Below are 22048 nucleotides of genomic sequence, written 5' to 3' on the forward strand. Positions count from 1 at the left end.
ATTTTTGTGTACTAAAAATTCAGAATTGTACAGCTGCATCAGTGCAAAGTTTTACCTGTTAACAGATCTGCCCCTTTTTTTACTATGGGCAAACTATTTTCCTCTAGCACCTAAGCTTAAGAACAGGATTGGAATGAAAACTAAACCTAATGCTTATAAGAACAGACCAAAGCTAGCTGTCAAAAAGTAGTATTGGGAGGAACAGGTAATGAAATATTTAAATGAATGTCACTTCTTAGCTCAGTTTTTGCATTGTATTTCTAGGGCTATCCTTTAGCCAGGTAAAATACAGCAGCCTAGACTCTTCCAGTTCAGAATTTACATGTGTGCTGCTTCCTGAGCTTATTCAGAGTGGAAAATAGGTATTTTCACCATTGAGGCCTTACATGTTTTGGGAATCAGCTACCCAGGATATTAACTCAGTTTTCTTCTGTCCTACTGGAGCCGGACTGAGCTGTTCCACTTCAGGAGCAGGACTTTGCCAACTAGAAGAGTACTGCTGCCTCTGGAGACTCTTCTGTAGAATTAATTTCTTGCAACAATTTAACAAATTCAGAATTAATGCTTGACAGATTTAAGTGAAAAGTATTTTCAATCTAATGGTTATCCGTTTTAATCTACTGCTAATTTGCATAACACTTAGTAGCCAAATGATGTTAACTCACTTCCACATCCTGACCTGACCTTCACTCACAATTCTTCCTTTTCAGCAATTCCTCAACTTGGTTCAATTCACTGCAAGATAATAATCAGTCCGAATCCTTCCTTCCTGAGCTTACACATGTGGCTAATGGCTGCATTCACTGAAAACACTGCTCATGCTGGTACAGCTTTAATATTGCACTTGGCTCTCTTTTCTGTATTAACTAAAAAATAAGAACACCACCAGCAATGTTATATTACTCATGGTAACACTGTTAGGAAAACATTTCAGAAACAAAGTTTAACGTTCTACTACTTGCTGGAAAGCACTGAATTTTGACAAGCTCTTTTCTAATATTACAAGCTTTTCTGTGCCAAGTGGTTACATTACTAACCCAACCATCTAGAACATACAGCCTTTGATTTAGCTGTCAATTATATATTCTCCTAGCTATACCAGAGTATTTTAAGAGCCATGATCACACATGCACACAATTCAGGCCTAGTCATTATTGTAAACACTTAAGCTATTACACACTCCCACTTTCTTAGAGTATCAAAATACCTGGCCCGATATTCAATACTGATCAAATAATACAGAGATTATAATTTACAGACAAAACAGTAATGGCATAATTTGTTTATTGTATTGTGAGCATCAGTATATATTAGAGACAAAGAAAACATGACTTCCAGGACAAAAAAAAAAGAACAACCCTGGAGATTTAAAGTTTTGCTCAGTATCAATCATGGAGAACCTATAAATTATCTGCTGGAATGCTTTCAGCTCAAAAGCTTGGCTTCTACAATTACAGAACACTGAAGAATATAAGATGTTCTGGACCCCAAAAGCCACATACCTAAGGTTAAATTGTAAAAGACTTGAAAAGACACTAGGTAAAATCTATAAACTCGTTTTCTTCTGAGACAGATTGATCTTATCTCCAAGACTCAGGGCCATTCCCTGTAAGGAAAGGAAAGAAGAAATTCACAATTCAGATACTTCAAAATAACTTTATCTTATCTATATTAAAATGGAAGTTCCATATATAGAAATCTATGAAGTTAGTGGCATGGAAATTAAAGTATACAAATAAATGAACAATTAGAAATAATTATAGCGCACACTTCCTTAACACCAGGGTAAGGCTACATCTACATATATTATTGAAACAACGAAACTTAAATAAACTAACAACTGCTAAATCTGTTATCAATACAAAAGGCAAGAGAATTAAAAAAAAATAAGTCTTTTGACCTCCCACCAATTGAAAGTCTGCTGCCACTGGAGAAAATACATTTGTCAGTCCAGTTACTGAAATTCACCTGTTGAAAGTCTCAATGCCAATACTAGCACTCAATGCACTAAAGCTATAGAAAATCATTTAATCACAGAACTGTATTAATATTACATAGAACTGAAGAAATCTCAGAAGAAACTGCATGAATAAATCCATGTAATCAATACCAGAATGATGTCAAGATGCAACAATGCTGGCACATGTAATTAAATGCAGTCTTATATAAAAATGCCACTGTAAATATATCAGAAACGTTAATTTCAACCACTCCAAAATCTTTACAGTGACATCATATAAACCATATGGTTTCCTTGAATGTGAAATGTCAGGTAGCCCTTTATTGGTGCTGTTTAAAATACTTTTATCGATACACTTTTTTAAAATTTATTAAACAGTTCGAGATCTTGTACTTATTTTTAGTTGGGAGGTAGCAGTTCTAAAATCCTAAGCAGACTCATAGATGTACTGACAGAAAATAATCCTACTGAAAGACACTAGGTTTTGTTTTGCTGGTTTGAGAAAGAACTAGTGAACAGCTATTTCATGCATAAAATTTCTTTGTGTGAAATTGAAATGTGTAATTTAGTAGGAAACAGATCATGGAACCTTAGGGAGCATTTGCTCTTTATTTAAAAGCAAATAAAACATAACATCTTATTTGCAGTGCTACAGATAAAATAAGGACATTTTGGCCCAAGAGCCTATTTTATGATAATGCACTGGAAGAAAAGATCTTGAACATGTTTTTAGGGTATGATTACACCTAATTAGAAAGACATTCTTTCCTCACAAAATCTGCATAAGATAGTTTCAAAACTATGGTTAATGTTTCTATATTAATCTTCCCAAATTTTTTCCCATTTACCTGCTACTGTAAACCAATGTACATCAAAAAATCTGCATGTTTTTAGAGTACTTGGCACATTTTCTTAAAAATGACAAGGAAAACCAGTGCTCTAAGTATGTCATATTACCTGGCTCTTTGCACGGATTCGTATGTGACCAGTGACAGGCGCCTCTGGTCCAAGATGAATTGGCTTTTCAATGCTGACATTTGCAAGTGCATCTTCTCCAAATATGGAACGTGCGTAAAGATTGGCCGCCATAAAGCCACAATAACCAGAGAGTGCCTACGGAAAGCACATATGAACTCTTCAGAAAGGCCAAAATCCTTTACACACATTTTAATTCATCTTAGGTTAGCTAGGCACGCGTCAGTATGTAATGTTTAAACTTCTTTGTTCACATGTGAGAACCATGCAATGGGAAACAGCGGTGGCCTTTTCCTAAAATTAATATTGGAAGATATGCAATCTACAGTATCCATCAAGACAAGGTAGGATGGCATTCTACAGTCTGATTTAATGAACAGCAAAATGGTAAAGAAGCCAAATAGTAGCAATAGCTACTATTCTTATTTTGGCTACTATACATATAATAGCTAGTAGGTATTACACATATTACATCTTAATAGCAAATAGCCATTGGATATATTTAGTTTGCTTCATAACAAAAAGGCTAAACTGGCAAAAGAAATGTAAATTTTGACAGAGAAGAAAGGAACTTGGAGCTACTGAGAAAAACCTTTATAAAAACAGATGGTCCCATGAAATCTATACTGCAGCTTAGCTACTATGAATTAGAACATTCTGATTTTCTAAACTGGGCAAGAAGTAGCTAAGGGGATTAAGCAACTAGTAATTTTGATATCACTAATTTGCTTTTACTCATTTTAGACCACTCATATAAAAAATATGAAGCATATGTAGTATTTCATACTGTAAGCAAGCACTTCTAATAGTAGTCATAGCCAATGCTAAATAATTTAAACAACAAAGCACACAAGCTAAAAAAAGTATCTAAAAGTCTCCAAGCAAATAGCTCACCTTCTCTGGAGTCAAGCATTTCATATTGGTCGACTTCAGTATGTGCTGTAAGTATTCATTTAGATCGACGATATTTGTATTGACTGTAACCTTCAAGAAGGGAAAAAAAGGCAATTACATTAATTAGCACCTCAGGCATTACTTCTTCGTCAGGGCTCTAATAAAGGCGACTACCATTACATTTCTCCTTGAGGAATGCCACATGCAACAAGCTAGAGGCACTTCCCATTATGTGGTGGCATTGTATGAAGTCTTCACCTCCAGCCATCCACTTGTTAAAGACTGAACATTTCATGTTATTACCATGGTTTATAAAATATATTAGGTGAGTATGATACTCTGCTGAACATGTACTCTCTACAGCAAATAGCGGACTTCTTGTCTGAAAACAGTTTACACATTGCCAGAACAAGAAAAAGTAGTATCTAGTCCAATTTAACCAATGAAAAAAATATTACTTTCATGTTTCCTTTCCAGCAACAACGCTCTCTGGGCTGCCTTGGCTTCCTCATATTGAATATTGTGGATCTTGTTTAAATTGTTTTTTAATGTATCTCTTAGGAGTAGTTTACAAATTGCTAAGGCTTCACATACCATGTATTAAGATCTCTTGTTCACAAGTTCTGAGACTCTTAAATCTAGTCTCAAGTGAATACATGTAAATACACATAGCAACCAAGGCTACAGTTTATGTAAAACCTCCCACTGTTTTAATGTTGCTATTCTATTGAATTTTGTTGCTCTGTTGTATAAGATTATCTCCTTTGAAGCCCTTTTTCACAGGTCTGTAGCAGTTTGGGCACCCTCTAATATTAAGCATACCCACCATTTTGTCAGTCTTAACACAGCATCCATAACTGCATGCTACAGCTGCATTGCAAAGTAATCAAGTGAAAGATACCCCTGCCCACAGCTGGACTAGATGACCTTCAAAAGGTCCCCTACAACCCAAATTCTATGATTTTTTTAATTTCTTTTTTTTTTAAATAGCAACATTATTCAGAACTGGAGAGACTAAGCAGTATGAATAATTCTGCAGTCTCAGCATAAACATGCTTGTTGCTGTCTCACCTTTGAGTCAAAATACATAGCAGTCACCAATCAATTTGGACACCATACAGCAGATAAGGCTCAAGGCACATACCTCTTTTCTAAAAAAACCCTTAGTTACTGCATCACTAAGTTTGTAAAACAGGTAAGATAGCAATAAAAGAAGTTACCCGAGGAGAGCATCCAATGTGAATGTAGAATGAGGTTTATATCACAAGAGATAATGTTCATGTAATGACAGAATATAAAACAAGAAACAGAATTATACATCAACAAAAAACACAAACAGCATGCAAAAAATAAAACTAACTTTGTTTTCCCACTCAAATTCTGCCCACATCTGTCTGAACTCCGCATCTGTACAAGAAGCAGGCTGGATGTAATCCATGATGTCAATGTGAATATCACTGAGAACCACGCAGTTTCTGTCGCTGGCTGCTCCAGAGACATCATATACTGCAACATAAAACACAAACCACCCTAATGTTTAAAAAAGTGAATCTGCACTAAATAAGAATGCTCAGTTACCACTTGCCAGTTAACAGCAGCCCCAATGTTTGGTCAGCCTCATTGCTGTCCTCTGTCCTCAAGGACTTTACCCAATTAGCACAGAATTTCTGAGTTACGTGTATTGTCTTTCAGGCGAGGCTGCCTAGCTCATTTCAAATCCAGACCTGGGTTCAAGTATGATGTTGACAAACATTCTAAAGGTAGCATGTCCTACCATAATTAAAAGCAATATACATTTTTCAAAAATCATCACAAAATAGTCACACATTGTAGATCATTCGATTTCCTCTCCCAGTATGAAGTTTTCAATTATTTTTGAGCTTATTAAACAGTTCAGAAATGCTACACATTAATGTTAATCTTGCACACTGAATTGGTTACTTACCAACATTACCAAAAATTATTCCATTTTCTGTTGAAGCAACTTTGACATTAGCTTTAATGTTTGCAAAATCATGTGGAGCAAGTGTCAGAGGAGATGGTTTTTCCACAAGTTTCAAGTCACCTGTGTAAAGAAATTGTATACTGTTAAAGCTCCCTGATCCCTATCTCCCAATGAATTTAGCTTTTGGACAACAGTTTATTTTCTTGTCATTCAATTCTAATGTCTACAGAGTTGCACTAAATACCACCACAAAGGTATTGGTTTTTTTGTTTGTGTTTTGTTATAGTTTGCTACCTGAAAGACAAAATAATTTGTTACATTAAAAATTTCTGTTAAAATAAAAAAAACCAAACCCCACTGAAAACAAATGCAAATACTGACTTAAATAGGCTTCAGATTGAACCTAGTATTACATTTTTAACAATCAGGAAATGCTTAGTTTTACCTTATCTTTTAACCACTGACAACATCGTAACACCTAATCCTACAGTCAAGTGTCTCAAAACCAAAGTTCAACGTCCAGTATTACACGCACTAAGCTATTTATAAACAGATCAAAGTATCACCTTGATTTGAATATAATTGTTCCCAGGACACAGGAAGAGTTGTATTTTTCCTAATCCTCTGGCAAGCAAAAGTCTTTAGTTCTATCAGACTGTGCAATTTGAGAATACAGCATGAACAGCATCAGCTCTATGCACAGGACTGATGCATCAAGTCAGTTTTTGCAATATATCTGAAGAGATCAACTGGGAAATACAGAATTTCACTTTACTGAGCTAATAAATAGAAAAATACAACCTATTAAGTAACACATTTGTTTTATTTACTCCACCACTAATCTGATCAAATGATGTACAAAAGATTTGGAGGAAGGTTATGCCCCTCCAGTCATATTTACATCAATTACAAGCATGTAACATGCGTCCCCCTAGTGTTGTAAACTTATTTCAAGTCCTGACTGCCAAAACAGAAGACAATAGGAAATTGTTCTTGGATTATCTGATCCAGTTCCTCCCCTAGAAGTTAATGAAACCTCACTATTGCTCCAGCAAGCCTCTGGTACAGCTGTTGGTAGAGGGAATGGTATCAGCTGAGCAAATGCAGTATATCTAGGTACTTCAAGCTGAGTGCAAGAACCACCTAGGGCAGATGACTTTCTCTTGCCTGACATTCGCTCCACACCAGTTTGCATTTTGTCCTCTTGTTCCGCGGTAACAGAGTAATGGGGAACAAGTGTATCAAAAATCCTGTCCATAATTTCAGGAAAAAGGGAGAAGGGGAAATGGAATGCTATTTTTCTAGTGAAAAAAGCATGAAGAAATTCACAATCTTACTACAGTTTGTATCATCAGACAGTATTGTCAGTGCCAGTGGAGATAAGTCTTGCACCTTTTGGAAGAAAAATGTGTTTTTAAAGGCATTCAAAAACATCCTTTTGAAATGGCAACTAGCTGGCATAAATCTGTAAGTATTTAGAAGTGTTTCAGAAACTCCTTAAAACTGGTTGCCAATGGCCAGCACCTCACTGCTGCTCAGCGGTTGCTTGGTTTCCACCAGCACTCCTTACCTAGCGTGGCTAGTTCCAGCGTGCAGTTCTGCAGAGTATCACTGGTCTGGTTGACCACAAGTACATCTAGCACAATGTCATACTGATTGACATGGACATAGGCTTCTGCATAGACAGGGTCTGAGAAACCTGTCAGTTGAGTAACCTGTGGAAGAAAAGAGTTTAAGGTATTTTTCTTCTCATAAACCAGTTTAAAACATGGAATTATGTCAAACTGACAAAAAAAAAAAGAATAAAGTAAAACTAAGCCCATTACTCTTTAACATGAGCCTCCAAATCAAGCAGGTGTGCAAAGAGCTTTTAATTTCACAGAACTAACTTACTAGTAAGAAAGAAGGAACAATATAAAGACACTGAAAAAAAAATCATCGCAAGTTTTGCCTACAAAATATTATTTAAAGAAGTTGTGATGTTTAGGAAATGTAAAGCTCATGCCTAGGTCTTCCAAAATAAAGAGATTTCATTGATTTATAGCTAAGTACACCGTGACTGTCCATATTATTCACACAAATTTTAATTGTAGCCCTCCTTCACATATTCTTTTCCATATACATAATAATTATAAAACCTTTCTGGATTAAAAGTATTAAGAACACCAAAGTTCCTAAAATACAGACTGTAACACCATTTATTCTTAAAAAGGTAAGCAGGACAAAGAAATGCTGACTTAAAATAAAAACATAACTTTAAAAAGTAAAAAGAATTCATGATCTGATACTTTTAAAGAATAAAATTCTGGGGTTTTAACTCTTAATTAATGAATGGATCAAGAGATTTCTTCTCTTTGGACCTTCTCTGCAGGTCCTGGTAATCACCAGCAAAAAAAAGGTATGAAGAGTGAAACCATAACGCACTGCACTTGGCAACAGGCTATGGCAGCCAAGGAAAGAAAGGGATTCTTAATTGCTTGTGACATCCCTGCTCCTTTCCCTGTGAACCGTACTGGGGGCTCTTCAGACCAGCAAACAATCTTAATTTCTTCTCCCCATGCCACCAGCTCAACACTCTCCAATTCTCCTCCTTATTCTTCCCCTCCCACGTGAAGAAGGTAACAACTTTAAGCACAAGGGCTTTTCTCTTTCTGCTGATCCTAACCAAAAAATACCTGGGTCTTTCCAATCATCATTAGCTGCAGCCCGCGATTCCCAAAGCTGATCCTGTGCACAAGCAGCACAACGTGTATATAACCAAACCACTGACTTTCACGTTACCTTATTAAGTTTGGATGCAAGAGGATCGGCAGCCTCTTTCCTCTGTGTGTTCCCCATTGCTGCCAGAAGGCTGAGTTGAAACTGGTCTTCTTTTGAGCTCATTTCATTTTTAGCAGTAAGTTGCATGAAGGAAATGGGATCATCCGGCTGAACCATCACATTCCTCTTCTCAGATTCTTTCTGCAGGAAGAGAAATATTCAAGAATTCCCAGTGAATTCCATTCCTTTAGCACAGAAACACAGTCAAATAATGGTTGGCTTACACAGAGTCAAATGATGACATTTCTGGGACCAGCTTGGATGTGAACAGCTGTAACAAACTCCAAGTGTTACACGTTTATAATAGCTCACCTTCTGGGAAAGTTTCTCCTCTTCTAGCTTAGCTGACAGCATATGAGAGAGAGACTGCCTGCATTCTTTGTTAAAAATATCGTTCATGAGGGGAGAACATTCTGACAAAACTTTCAAACACAAGGAAATACGATCCACATCATCATCTGTAATTGGCTTCTTGGGAAGAGACGACTTTCCCAAATGGAGAATAGTGGCCATCAGCAGCATAGCTTCAGCAATAAAGGACTACGGAGGAGGACAAAGGAAAGAGAATGGAAGGAGGTTATTGCATTTTATACAGCCTTACAATTTACAAAAAGGTGCACATAAATCATAAAATCTCTGAACAGATTATTTTTTTGTACTTGTTATCCAGAAACCAAACATCATGACTTAGAGACTGTCTACGTAGAGAGGCTGGAAAGCAGTAGGTCCTGTTTGTGACTCAAGTTATCATTATTAACCAATCACTAACTGGCACTTCACTTTGGACTTAACCCATTTTGCATCTGTTTAAAAGAAGAGAGGCAACAAGAAGCTCATTTTCACAAGTACCGTGAAACAATAGATGACTTACATTTTGCTTCTTCTTTTCCTGAACTAGTGACACATATCGTAAAGCAATCTTAGTTAAAGTTGTAGCAAGGGAAGCTGCAACAAAGAAATCGCCATCAAGCAGGAATCCCCGTAATGGAGGTCTGCAAAGACAAATGATAATCAGAAAACTAGCTTTGGACAATGCTCTTTAGCCTACTTATCTTCATACCATAACATCCGTACTGTACAAACAAAACAAGCTTGAAAGGTCTCAGAAGTTGTTTTTTATTTACTCTAGAAGAAATTTTCCACATACAGAGATACTCACAAGTCACGTAACCATTTCCACACAGAATACGGAGTGAAGTAAAAAGTGTAATGTATAATAATTTCATTGTAGCTCGGAGATGATAATGACTAGTCAAGATGAAGTAGCCCATTTGCAGTAATTAAGGAAATATAGCAATTGTTCTAGCTACCAATAAACTAAACTACAGCAAGGTGATATTAAGAAAAAAAATTAATCTAAAGGCAACATCTCTGTATCCAATTAAAATTGTGAGGGAACTTTATGTATAAATTATAAAGAATCAACTAGAATTTAGAATACCATAATTAATAATGTCTTTTTTGATACACAGTAAGCTTTGATTACAAATTCTAAGCAATTAGGCATCTTCCTGCACCAAGATGATGATATCTAATAATACAACAGGAAGTTACCTCAACCACTAAACTCAGTATGAGAGAGAATACCACTTAACTAAAAAAAGTAATTAACCAAGTCACTCCAGGCCTAGTAAGACATCCTAAATACCTGTCTTCTTCCTTTTTGGCCGGTCGGGAACTACTGAGAGCACTCTGTGTGGCGTAAGTGCCCATCTCTGTCACCAGTTTCTGGGCTGGACCCACAGACACCTCTTCTTCAGGTTTTAGCTCACCAGCTTCTTTTTTGATTTCAGATTCTACTATTGGGATCTAGAAATGAACAGGAAACAATCATTACAATTAATAAAAAAAAAAAAGATAGTTTTGTTCTGCAGAAGGTTTTAACAAAAATTATCCACATTGTTAGGTTTTTATAAGTAAAAGGTCAGTTACATTGCCACAGTTTTGACAGAATTTGAAACAGGCAGATGTTGAAACATATACAGAAGCCTCCTACCTATGCAACAAAGCTCAGATTGTACAGATTGTCTTAGATCCCTCTCAGAACAACCCAGACTTTAAAGCACTCTTTTAGTAGGTAGAACTAAACCATATCTTAAAGCTGCCGTAAGTTTTTTTTACTTTAGATTTCTTGTGCATATGCCATTACATAACACAAGAGCTCACACCCTGTTGCAACTTACAGGATCTTTTAAAAATATTTTTTTTCTTAGAAAACATACTGCATAACAGTAAGTAAAACCACAAAGAGCTAACCTATCAAAGTAAACACACCTCTCCAAGTGATCTGCGAACTTCTGTCATTACACTTTGTATATCTTCCTTTGTGCTGCAATATTCTCCAAGGATCCACAAAGCTCCTCGATAAATCCTAAGACAAGAACAGTAACTTAAGTCATGCTTTCATGATATACTCAAACCAGCATCTTTTTTGGTCAGGTGGTAAAAGCCAGTCTCAACAAATACAGAAGGATGTGACTGACAGAAAGCAAGTTCGATCAAAAGCAGTCACCCTTTCAGCCTTAGTAAATTAACGAACAAGTATATCAAATGAGATATATCCTCTGCTACAACTTTATCTCCATCTGTGTTAATCCTGATATTCACAAAATTAAATTTCTTTATGATCATAATGAAATAACTCTACTATATGTGAATTACGTCAGTTGAAGTTTCTCCAGGTAACCAAGACAAATTTTTCCTTCATATAGGAGAAAATGAAAAACAAGAACACAAATTAAGATCTGGAAAAAAAAAAACAACAGCAAAGCTTCAGAGGGTTTTTTTCCCACTTCATGAGATGATGATGGAGATAGGATTCGGACTGTCTGCGTATTGGAAGAATGGCAGAGCAGTGTCCTGATACATAGAAGTTCTCATATGACTTCACCTTTGCAGATCCATCAGAAAAACAAGTTTTTAGAGTGCTGAAAAGTACTAAAGAAGCTTTGCAGATTGCAAAGCCCAGTCTGTGTTAGATTGGGTTTTCTAATAGATGTACAGTTAAGTATTTCCAGTTGCCTTCAAGTGCCAATTCCTGCTGCAGTCATCCCTTAGTAACTCTGTTTTATCAAACATAGCATTCAGAGACAGCCTTCATCAACAACGGTATCTTCTAGCAAGTGGAAATATAACTACCAATGGCACCATAAAAATGAAATTTGAATACATTTTCTTCATTCAATGCAACAAGCACTCAATGCATCTTGTGTACAAGTAGGCAAGAAGGAAGCTGTACCTAGAAGTGATCTATGCCCAAAATATCCCAGCTTCAGTTATTCTTTGTGTATGGATTGCAAGGATTTTCATACCTTTTTAATGACAATATATATTCAATGCAAGTGAGCCACAGGGTGCTCCAATGTCTGTTTGATATCATATTTTGGACTCACTTGACAGATTTAATAGCGTGAAAGACTTCAAGCATCTTCTCAACAATGAGAGGTCTGAGGTTATCAAATCGCTGGATCGCTTCCCGCACAAACTCCAAGACATCAGCAGCTGCCGCTTCATTATTATCACTAAGGAACTCCATCAACTGGCACGAAAGAGTGAACATGAGCACAAACAGCAGCATGGCTAAGTTTGTATAATAGTATTTTCCTTCTACATTCAGAAAAATAAAACTGCATTTAGATCTCCCATTAAACAAAGCTGAAAATAAACAACCTTAAGTACATTCCAAACAATCACCAATTATCATAATCCCCAAATTGTTTGTCTAATGATACAAATTATTGCACTTTTAAGTAAAGGTACTCTTCAGCTCATGTTCTTCAAAAATTTTAAAAATAAAGTCTCAAAAGGCAAACAACTACATCAAAAGTCCTCTGTTTCTTTAGGGATTAAAAATAGTCTTGCTTCATGTGAGGCCACTGTTAGAAACATCCCAGCTTCACTTATTCTCTAGGTTTTGGGTATAGCTAGAACATATTTTATGACAACATAATTAAACATTTGCATACCACTGGAATAACATTCGCAGCCATATCTGGAAACCGAACACTACAGGAATGCAATGTACGAACAAGCAGCTGTCTATACTTGTCTGTATCTTCATGCTCTGTCACATTATTAGTTTTAATCACTTCCTTCTTCAGAACAATCACAAGCTGCAGAAAAGATCAAATCAAATTGATGAAATTCATGTATTTTTCCAAAGAATAAAAAATAGTGTAATTAAACAAAAGTAACATGTATTTCACCTCCTCTACGTTTCTTGAAGAGACAAGATCCAGGGCCAGTTGAAGGGTTTTTTTGCGCACTTCTAGATCTGGGGTACTCAACACTCTCAGGATGTCCATAACTAGATCCTGAAACAATAACAAAACGGTAACTACTTCATTGCTTTAAATGACTTCCTTTTCATATAAGTCTAATTATTAGTTCTCAGTGGTTTTCAAAGACTTTTCTGGACACACACTATATAACGTAGTAACAAACAAGATTTTCTGGGCATTAGGAACTTCAGAGTGTTCATTTAACACATTCCACATTTACATAAAAGACTACCACTCAAGCTACATTAAGCCTTACAAACAAGACAGTATTTGCTGTTAATTCTTACGCAGACAATAAAAGCAGCAAGTCATAGATATAAAAGTCCATCCCATATGCTTTTACCAAAAATATATCAACAGAAGATTCAAACTTCAGAAGTACATTTTTCCATACATCACAACACCCAGAAGTTTTGTTTAGGAAAGAAAAGCCTTCAATAAGCTTGCAGGAAAAGGGACAGATAACACACCTGTAACACTCGTTCATGGGAGGGGTGCTCCTTTAATTCAATCAACCGATCCAAAACAATCAGTTTCACATTATTATCACTTTCTTTAATAATCAAATCTATGTAGCATTGGGCAGCTGCCTAAAATTAAAAGGATCAAAAATATTATTTAAGTAATGAAGAGAATAAACTGGCAAATTTCTGAGAGCAATTCAGGAAAAGACACCTTCCACATTACTATTAAAGCAACTACTCAAAAGAGTTGGCACAGAAATGAACCTGAGAACAGACTTTAAAACTTCCTGGTCCACTGTAAGCATCAATTCCACCACCATTTTACAAAAACTGCACAGGAAAGCTCACAATGGCATCAGCTTACAAACACAGACTTGATTTCAAATTCAAAGAAAGTCATAAAGAGATCAATGTTCTGGCATGCTTTGAGTCACCACTTAAGTACACAACAGGGCATGAAAACAGATTTAAAACAGTTGCCAGTGTTAGCGTATCTAGGTATGATTTTAATGACAGCTTCTACATATAATATTCCTGCTCAATAAAAACTACTACATGAAAGCAAGAATGCTGGAATTAATACTCCTCCTGATCTTTTCAGACTACTATTAAAAATGCTTTTCCTTTAAATCTAGGCTTGCATATTCTATTTTTTAAATTTCCATACAAGTTCAAAATTTCTGTGTGATCTCAAATAATCAGCTGTACAAACATAAATCTAGGAACCCAAGGTCAATCAGTAATCAGTGTAAATTTTCACTGCTTTATGCTTCCACTCTGGTCTGAGAAGAGTAATATTTATGAGCAAAGTCAGTCATGCAGCCTCTGCAGATCTTCAGCTTTAGCCTGCTTTGTATGTACTAGTACACACACCAGTATTCCAAGAAGTTTGCAGGTTGGCACCAACTACTGCACAACAGTTTGCACAGTATTCAAGCTTGTCCCCTACCAAAGCGGCATGAAGTTCACTAGCTGCAGGTCTGCAAAATACCGTCTCATCCTTCCTTTGTGATCAGTTTTAAGAGATATTTTAAGACAGTTTCACATATGAAATGTTAAACACCCCATATTACTAACGCCTTCGCTCTTTCAAAGTACCAGTGTACAGCATACAGTATTCATTGCAGTGCACTAAGAGCTATTGAAACATCTGAAAACATCACTTTTATACCTTGATTGCTGTTGGTGCACTGGAGAGTGTAACTAGAGTACCTGCAGCTTCATACTTCACTGCAGGACTCGATGACTGCAGTAAGTTGTAGATGCAGCGAATAAACCGAGCTCTCTCTGATGGATTTGCGTGACAGACCTAGACAAGAACAATGCATAATTGACAGATAAAGAAAAAAAACAAAATAGCAATCGCATAGCTTAATTGCTCCATTATCTTACAAGGAGAAAATAAAGCAAAAGGCGATGACCTTTTCTGGGGATAGGAAGTGTCACTCAGAGTTGTAAAACTCTAATTGCAAAAAGCTATTAAAAAGCTATTATTGATAATTCCATGCAATGCTACAAGGTCTTAAAATCTCAGACCAAAAGGAAGGGCATAGCCTCTACTAGCTTTTGCGACAGATGCCCTGCTCATGTCCATGAAAAACAGTCTGATAATACACAGTCCACATCACGGCAAATCAGGCAAGACGTATTGCTCTGTAGCGGGCACACTTGAGCAGTTTATTGTTTCAAGAGACAAATATTATTCAGCTCTACTAAACAATGACATTTTCCTGACACGGACTAAATGCTAGCTATAATGTCTTTTCCAGCAACACTCTCTCTCTTTTAAAAAGGAGTCTAATACCATCTACCATGTACATTTATTTTAAACATGCCACAGCCATTTCCCTTTTACCTTATAGATTAGTTCAACAATAACCAACTGCAGAATGTCACCAAATGTCTGGACTTGGTCAATACAGGTGCTCAAATAATCCAAAGCTCGATCCTATACAAATAAAAGATACATTATTCTAAAGTATTCTGAGTTTGCCCACCCAGCTATATTTTAAATCAAAACACATTTTAAAAATCAAAATACAAACCAGCATATATTCAACCTTCAACTTTAAATGTAAAATAATTTTCAAAAACACTGCAAACCTGAAGAGCAAATTAATCCATTCTGTCTATAAAACTGAAAAACAAGAAACAAAACTAACGGTAATCAGGCACAAAAGGCAACTGCCTGTAGTGCAAAGAATCCAAAACACTAGACAGAAATAGCTATTTCTTTCTCTTGACTACAAAGGTATAAAACAGCAGGTAATGGAGCACTTCTCAGTCTGGTTACGCTCACTTGGCAAAACTAATTACAGTTTTCAGCACCAACATATGCCTTCACCAAATACAGTAATTCTCCTTTAAAATGAAAACAGCACTAAAGACCTACTTTAACTTTTCCAGTTACCCAATATTCCACAAACGGGTTAATGCTATCATATATGTTTCTTTTATCAATATAAATAGTCAATACTACCAACAAAGTACTGTCTAGTTACCTAGCACATTTTCAAGTTGTAAACTGAATGAGTTTGAGGATGAGTACCCTTACCTGATCTGCATGAATTAGCATCATAAATGCGTTTCTTTTGCAGCTTGCATCTTTCTCGTTCACCAAAAAATCATGGATCAGTTCAGGAGCGTCAGGTATAAGATGTTCAAAATTTCTTTTTTTTAAAAAAAACAACAACATAAATAAAAGAACTACTGGTAAGGAGCAGAAACTAAGGCTTAAGTGTATATCCTAAATACAAGTGTTTACAAAAATGCAAAAAGCATAAAACGGCAATACATAGCCTTGTGTAGCTATTTGAAACTACGGAGAGACTCAAGGAGCTTTAAAAAAATTTTTAGCATGGCAGCTACCCCATCAATGATTTCTGTTAACAGTAACATTCAGCTACACTGTTCAGGTAACAACTGCAATGACGTTTAGTACATAGCTGCAGTACAAGAAGAAAATTTCACTTCAAATAAATCTATATATGCATATTTCTGCAAGGATTCTTCTAGATCTATGGTTGTGGACAATGGCTAAGATTAATAACATTTAGATCACTAAGGAAGGCATTTGCCCATTAGAATTAACTTGCAATATAAGGACCTCAGTCACGTTTGGAAAAACTAAAGGTACTGCTGCTGCTTCCTCAAGCAAGTCCATTATACAGATGAGAAAAAGCAAACAAGCAAAAAAACCCACAACCCCAAACACCACATGATAAACGTTTATGAGATCTCAAAAGCTATCCAGATCACTAAAGCCAGCATTGGTCCTCTGTATCCATGACTGCAAATACTTTCTGGCATTTACCTATAAATGGTGTAAATTGCAAGAACTGCATTTCTGCGCACATAGCTGTGACGATGTTCTAGACATGCACGAATGGCTGGCATCAAAGGCTCCAGCAGTTCTGCTTCTTTTAGCTTACAAAGAAAACGGAGAGTAGAGCCTCGGATAAATTCATTTGGGTGCTGAAGATCCTAAAATCAACAAGAAACATATTTGAAATGCCAGACTTTTCAGCCTCATTGTTAAGCTCAGATGAACACACTTGCCAGCCTCCTCCCACACTCAGCTTCCAGTGGCACAGCTTCCCAACATCCACAATGACATGCCACCGTCTCCTCAGGAAACACCTTCTTAAAATGCTGCTGCCCCACAATATTTAAAAATGTGTATTTCTGTGTAGTGAAACTTACAAAGCCTGTGGATTTTTTTCCTGCATTGTATGTGTTTTCTCCAATTGCTAAGGCTATGAAAGCTTACCCCACAGCCATTCCTGCACACTGGACACGAACCTCTAGTCTGTATTAGTTCACCTGCTTCTGACCCATTCCCAAAGAAGCTGAGGGACTTTATTATCTTTGTGAAAGAGTGTCTCCCAAATATACAACGATGAAATTATTCCAAAATTAGTGTCCTTTTATGACCCATGGTTTGTCCCTAGACACTATGAGGACGGTAACTAGATTATTCCTCATCTTTGAGGTTCACTGGCTTGGAAACTAAGACAATAAATTTTTGTTAAGTCGCAATAGTAAAAGAACACATAAAAAACCCTTGGTGGTAGGTCTGCTGGTTATCTATAATTATCCAGCTCTGAAGCACTAAAACCTAACGGTTAGGAAGAAAATGCCGAGCATAAACCATTTTTATATTTATTAAGTAACAAAAAATGAGATACTTTATAGAGAGATCTGGTATAGAAACATAAGCAATGAAAGAAACAATGGGCTACCTTTCTGTATGCATCACACACAAGGATCATTTCCTGCAAAAGCCTGCCATCTGGTGTGGTCTTTGGCACTATCTCCCAAAAGACAAGCAGCAGTTTTTTGATGGTATGATCTTGGAGAGGCAGTACAAAACGTATGATGGTCATCAGAAGCCCGGGTAATTTTTCACCATTCAGAATCATAATGATTACTTTCTTCAAGGCCTCTGTCTTCAACTTGACATCTCCTTTTTCTAGAGGAGGAGGAAATTAAATCAGGAAGGCTAACATGTCACAGTTACTTTAAACAGGAACATGAACTTCAGTGTCAGAAGATCCAAACCCACTCTGAAAGCACGCAATATAGCATATCAATAAAATTCACACCCTTACTTCTACTAAAAGGACAAAGAGGAAGCAAGAAAGATTTAAAAAGTATGGAGTTCAGACTTAAATCTAGGATCAACATATTGGAATTAACACAGTTCAACAAATTTCATGGCAGTTTCAATGCTTAAATTTAAACAGCCTTTTATACCAGGATACTACAATGTGCTTTGATGTCATATGTATACTAAATAAAAACACTGCCATTAATGCCAGCAAGATACAGCAGCGCATTCAACAGTGATAAGACAACTTGTTGCTTATCATTACGTTACTTAAATCTACCTTAGCCCAAACAGGTACTATTTCAAAGAGAAAACCAGAAAAAGATTTCAAGTTTTCACACCGACCGAGGGGGGGAAGAAAACCCAACAAAACTAAAACATGTAAGATAAATATCACAAAGCTTCTTAAAACACAGCAAACAGAGGAATGCACACATTTTGAAAATCAACAGAAGGAAATAAACATCAAATTGACCTGTTTTGAGTTTATAAAGCATACACAATATTCTAGGAAAGGTACAATGAGAGAATATAAGAATAATTCAGGTAAGATGCAGTATCCTTCAAATCATTCTCCATTACTTGCCTAGGTCATTTTTTAAGCTGATTTCAGAAGGTGGTTCTGAATCCATTGGAACATTGATTAATGTGTAACACACATTCTCTGCAGCAGTCATGGTTCTTGGTTACAGAAGTTTTCTCAATGGAAGAATTATTTTGACACAAGTATCAGGCAACCTAAAACACAAGCACACAGAGCCATCCTAAAGTGAAGAGAATTTATTAACCAACACAAAAATGTTTTACAACTCACTCAATGATTTGAAGGGATTGCTGGGTTTCTTGAGAAGCCACATTCAAAAGCCTTCTCAACTTTCTCTTACACTAAAATATTCCTCTTAGCACCGAAAAATGAAATTTCCCAAAGAAAAATAAAAATAAAAATGAAAGAAATATTTCCAATACTTAAGGCATGGTCAGAGGTAACAGAAGTGTACAGACACCTGATGGCAGCTAAACGGATGCAGCAGCTTTTCCATCACCTACTTACCCCCTGCTCCCAGTTATATATTCCCACTGCCTTCCCTGCAGTCCTGTGCCCCTCCAGGTGAACTGGCCCAAGCTGCAAAATTAGCTGAAAAATCACAGGAATAATAATAAAAAAAGACTAAAAAAGCAGAAGAGTTTTTGACTTGTTTAACAAGCTGAATTAGCCTATGAAGGAAACCTTGAAGATAAGGACAAGATCCAACTGAGCAGAAACCAAGTGAAAAGGCAACATGTGGAGAGGGAAGCAAGACTGTACTTTTACCAGCCAAGGATCATCAGACCAGCTCAACTCTACTGTCTAACTGCTCTGCTAGGCATTAGAGGGAAGTATTTTTTATGGTGAAAAAGCACGACAAGGTTACAGATCTAGCAAAGCTGCTATATGGCTGACAGTTCAGGTAACAAAATCAGCAATTAAGCTCCATCCTCATTCTCATGGTTGTTTCTTCCTTATATAACAGACATCTAGGATCAAATAAAACTTTTTATTTCATTTCTTAAATAATGAAAAACGCTCAGGTTTGTGCTTGCTCAGTTAATGCCATAATACCCTACTTACAAGCACAATAAAGAAAACTGCTGATTACATGAGCAATTTTGTATTTTCTACAGAAAATGTGTCAAAAAAATTATAGAAAAATTACTTCATGCCTTTATTGCTATTGATTTTCTGGAAGTCTTAGACTGAGTTTAAGAAGTCATTTAAATAAGGAAGATGCCTTTTTACTTTCAATTACAATATGTACCTCAGTCAATGTGTAAAAGCACATTTTTATATACTTAATAACTAATAATAGAGCCAACTATTATTATTAATAATAGAGAACTGAACAAACTGATTCCCATCAAAGGTTGTAATTTACATAAAGATGAAAACACTAAACTCTCCAACTCAATCTATGCTTTCGCTGCAGATCACTTTTTCTCAAAATTGAATGATCCCGCACAGGGACATACATCTGTGACACAAACTTTCAACAACATGCCCGTTTAAGTTACCGTCTGGGGACACCAGATCCTATCCCCACATCACCTCTTTTATCTGTGCGGACAACTTTTGAGATGTAAACCCTGTAAACTCTCCACTGCCACCTTATTTTTGAAACAGTAAGAAAAATAAACTGACAGACCAGCAAACACCCATTCCCAGCCTGGTTAAACGCAGCACCCCACAAGTAGCTCTGACGAGAGGGAAGGTGGGACGTGGCGCGGCAGTGCTTGAACGAGCACTTGAGACACTACACAAGCTGGTATTGGGTTCAAAGTCCCTTTTCTCATCGAATGGACACCTAGAGAACTTCTGGCTGAACAGTGAGCAGGTAAGTTGTGCTGACTTGGGCTGCCGCCTCTTTCTATACAAGACAACGCAACTAGAACTGTACCACAACTACTACCCAAAAATATAACTGCAATACATACTTTTTTTAAAAACACCTCTTTCTGTTACGAATTGTAGATTTTTAAGGATAAGATTCTTCAAGCTCACCGTTTACAAATATCTACATAAACAATCGTGCTCATTTTTAGAAATCCGGCTGTTTTCTTGCCTCTTTTTGCACACTTTTTCCATACTGTTGCTCAAAACTCCTGCCTCAAAGCCCTACAGCTAACACCTTCACCTCTAGTAACAACTCAGACCACAAAGTGGATCTTTGTGAAAAGTAGACCAGGTATCTTTACTTATACAAAGGTCTCAACCGCAGAAATTCTCCCAAAAATCCCAGCCAAACTGGTCTCTGAAACATGAAAATGTGGAGTGCATTTTAGGCTCTGAAAAGCAGCAGTGAAAACCAACCCTCCTAAAATGAGAGCTGGAAGACTTGGCAGAGAGAATGGCCACCAAGTCTTCCTCCCTGCAAGGCACCAAGCCTTGAAATGACAGTTTCATCTTACAGAGGATCACCACATACGGAGTATCTACAGAAGAAAATTGAAAGCTACAGTTTATACAACACAGGGTGACAAAAGTCCACACTTGCTCACCAGCCTGGGGAGCTGTACAACCCGGGGGCTACCTGATGAACCAAAACCCTGTGAAAGCATTGCTTTATTAGTGTGTGACCTACAATATATAACGTAAAGACACTTACTAAAAAAATCCTAAAGTATAGCCTGTTGAGGGAGATCTATGCCTTAATTTTCCAGGTGCTTTTAGCGCTAAGTTAAAACTGCAAAGATGTAGCTGCCCCTGCCTGCCTGCCACTACCCTGAAGAAACCCGGAGCCCTACAGCCGCGCAGCAGCCCCTCTCCGGGAAGCCCCGCCACAAAGGGCCCAAGCCCCCGCAGGCCCCGGTCAAGCAGCGCTGGGCCTCCCCTGAGGGACCCCCCTGGAAGATATCAGCGGGGCCTTGAGGCCTCGGGCCTGCGGGCCCCACCGGAGCCACGGCACCACCCCGGCCCCAACCGCTCCGAGGTACCAGCCTCCCCCCCTCTACCCCTGGGAGGCCGCAAGGTTCCGTACTCGGTGGCGTGGCGGCCCGGTGCGGTGGAGTTAGCCCCGGGTGCGGAGCTCTGCCCGCGGCGCTCCCGCTCCGGCGATGGCTGACGTGGAGCCGCTCCTTCCTCAGGCCACATCGATAGTACGGCGGCCCCAGCGGGACACGCCTCACGCCCGCATGGAAACGCGAAAGGGGCGGGGCCGCCCGGCGGCCCCGCCTCTTTCGCGTTACCGTGCGGGCGGGTGTGCGCGCCGGAGTGCCACGAAGGCGGGAGCCGGGGCTTGCGCCTCTGACGTCACGGACACGTGAGAGATACGTCAGCGCTGCGGCGGGGTGGAGTTTCCCGCGCAGGCAGGAAGGCGGGCTCGGACCCCCCGGGACACCCTCCGTAAACATTGCCAGAGGGGAAAAAAAATTAAAATCCAATAAAAATAAAACAAAACAAACCAGCTCACAGGGCAAAACCCCCCCCCCCAACAAACAACCAAAAATAAATGAGTGGATAAATAAGGGAAAATAATTCGAGAAAGGAAAAATAAGTATTTAAAAAAAAATTAATAATTATAAGCAGATTTGTCTAGTGCTTAAAACCAGATACACAGCCCTGGCTTT

The 22048-nt window shown here is 37.7% G+C and overlaps 1 protein-coding gene across 2 annotated transcripts; it reads right to left on the reverse strand.

The window, feature by feature from the left end:
• Positions 1–1267: 1267 nt before the first annotated feature.
• On the reverse strand, positions 1268–21616 carry COPB1 (COPI coat complex subunit beta 1). 2 transcript variants are annotated; one of them, XM_056354282.1, is made up of 23 exons: positions 21460–21608; positions 18999–19082; positions 18534–18685; positions 17580–17809; positions 16652–16821; positions 15893–16007; positions 15194–15286; positions 14510–14647; positions 13345–13464; positions 12800–12907; positions 12560–12706; positions 11987–12132; positions 10869–10965; positions 10243–10403; positions 9466–9586; positions 8907–9134; positions 8556–8735; positions 7345–7489; positions 5775–5894; positions 5190–5335; positions 3830–3919; positions 2918–3073; positions 1268–1606 (listed from the first exon to the last, which is right to left on the reverse strand). In XM_056354282.1, the coding sequence occupies exons 3-23, from the start codon at positions 18622–18624 to the stop codon at positions 1547–1549; spliced, it is 2862 nt and encodes a 953-aa protein (XP_056210257.1). In that variant the 5' UTR covers positions 18625–18685; positions 18999–19082; positions 21460–21608; the 3' UTR covers positions 1268–1546. The 2 variants fall into 2 exon arrangements, with proteins under 2 accessions (XP_056210257.1, XP_056210256.1); XM_056354281.1 differs by lacking the exon at positions 18999–19082 and having other exon boundaries at positions 21460–21616.
• Positions 21617–22048: the final 432 nt, after the last annotated feature.

The sequence above is a fragment of the Falco biarmicus genome, chromosome 10 (genome assembly GCF_023638135.1).
Source record: "Falco biarmicus isolate bFalBia1 chromosome 10, bFalBia1.pri, whole genome shotgun sequence".
In the NCBI taxonomy this organism is placed as follows: Eukaryota; Metazoa; Chordata; class Aves; order Falconiformes; family Falconidae; genus Falco; species Falco biarmicus.

Excerpts from the sequence above, each read along its gene's own strand:
- COPB1 (XM_056354281.1), bottom strand. The coding sequence starts at position 18,624 with ATGACTGCTGCAGAGAATGTGTGTTACACATTAATCAATGTTCCAATG. Across the intron at positions 16,008-16,651 it reads GCAATTTACACCATTTATAG|AAATTTTGAACATCTTATAC; the intron begins GTAAATGCCAGA and ends TTTAAAAAAAAG. Across the intron at positions 10,966-11,986 it reads CACGCTATTAAATCTGTCAA|GATTTATCGAGGAGCTTTGT; the intron begins GTGAGTCCAAAA and ends TTCTTGTCTTAG.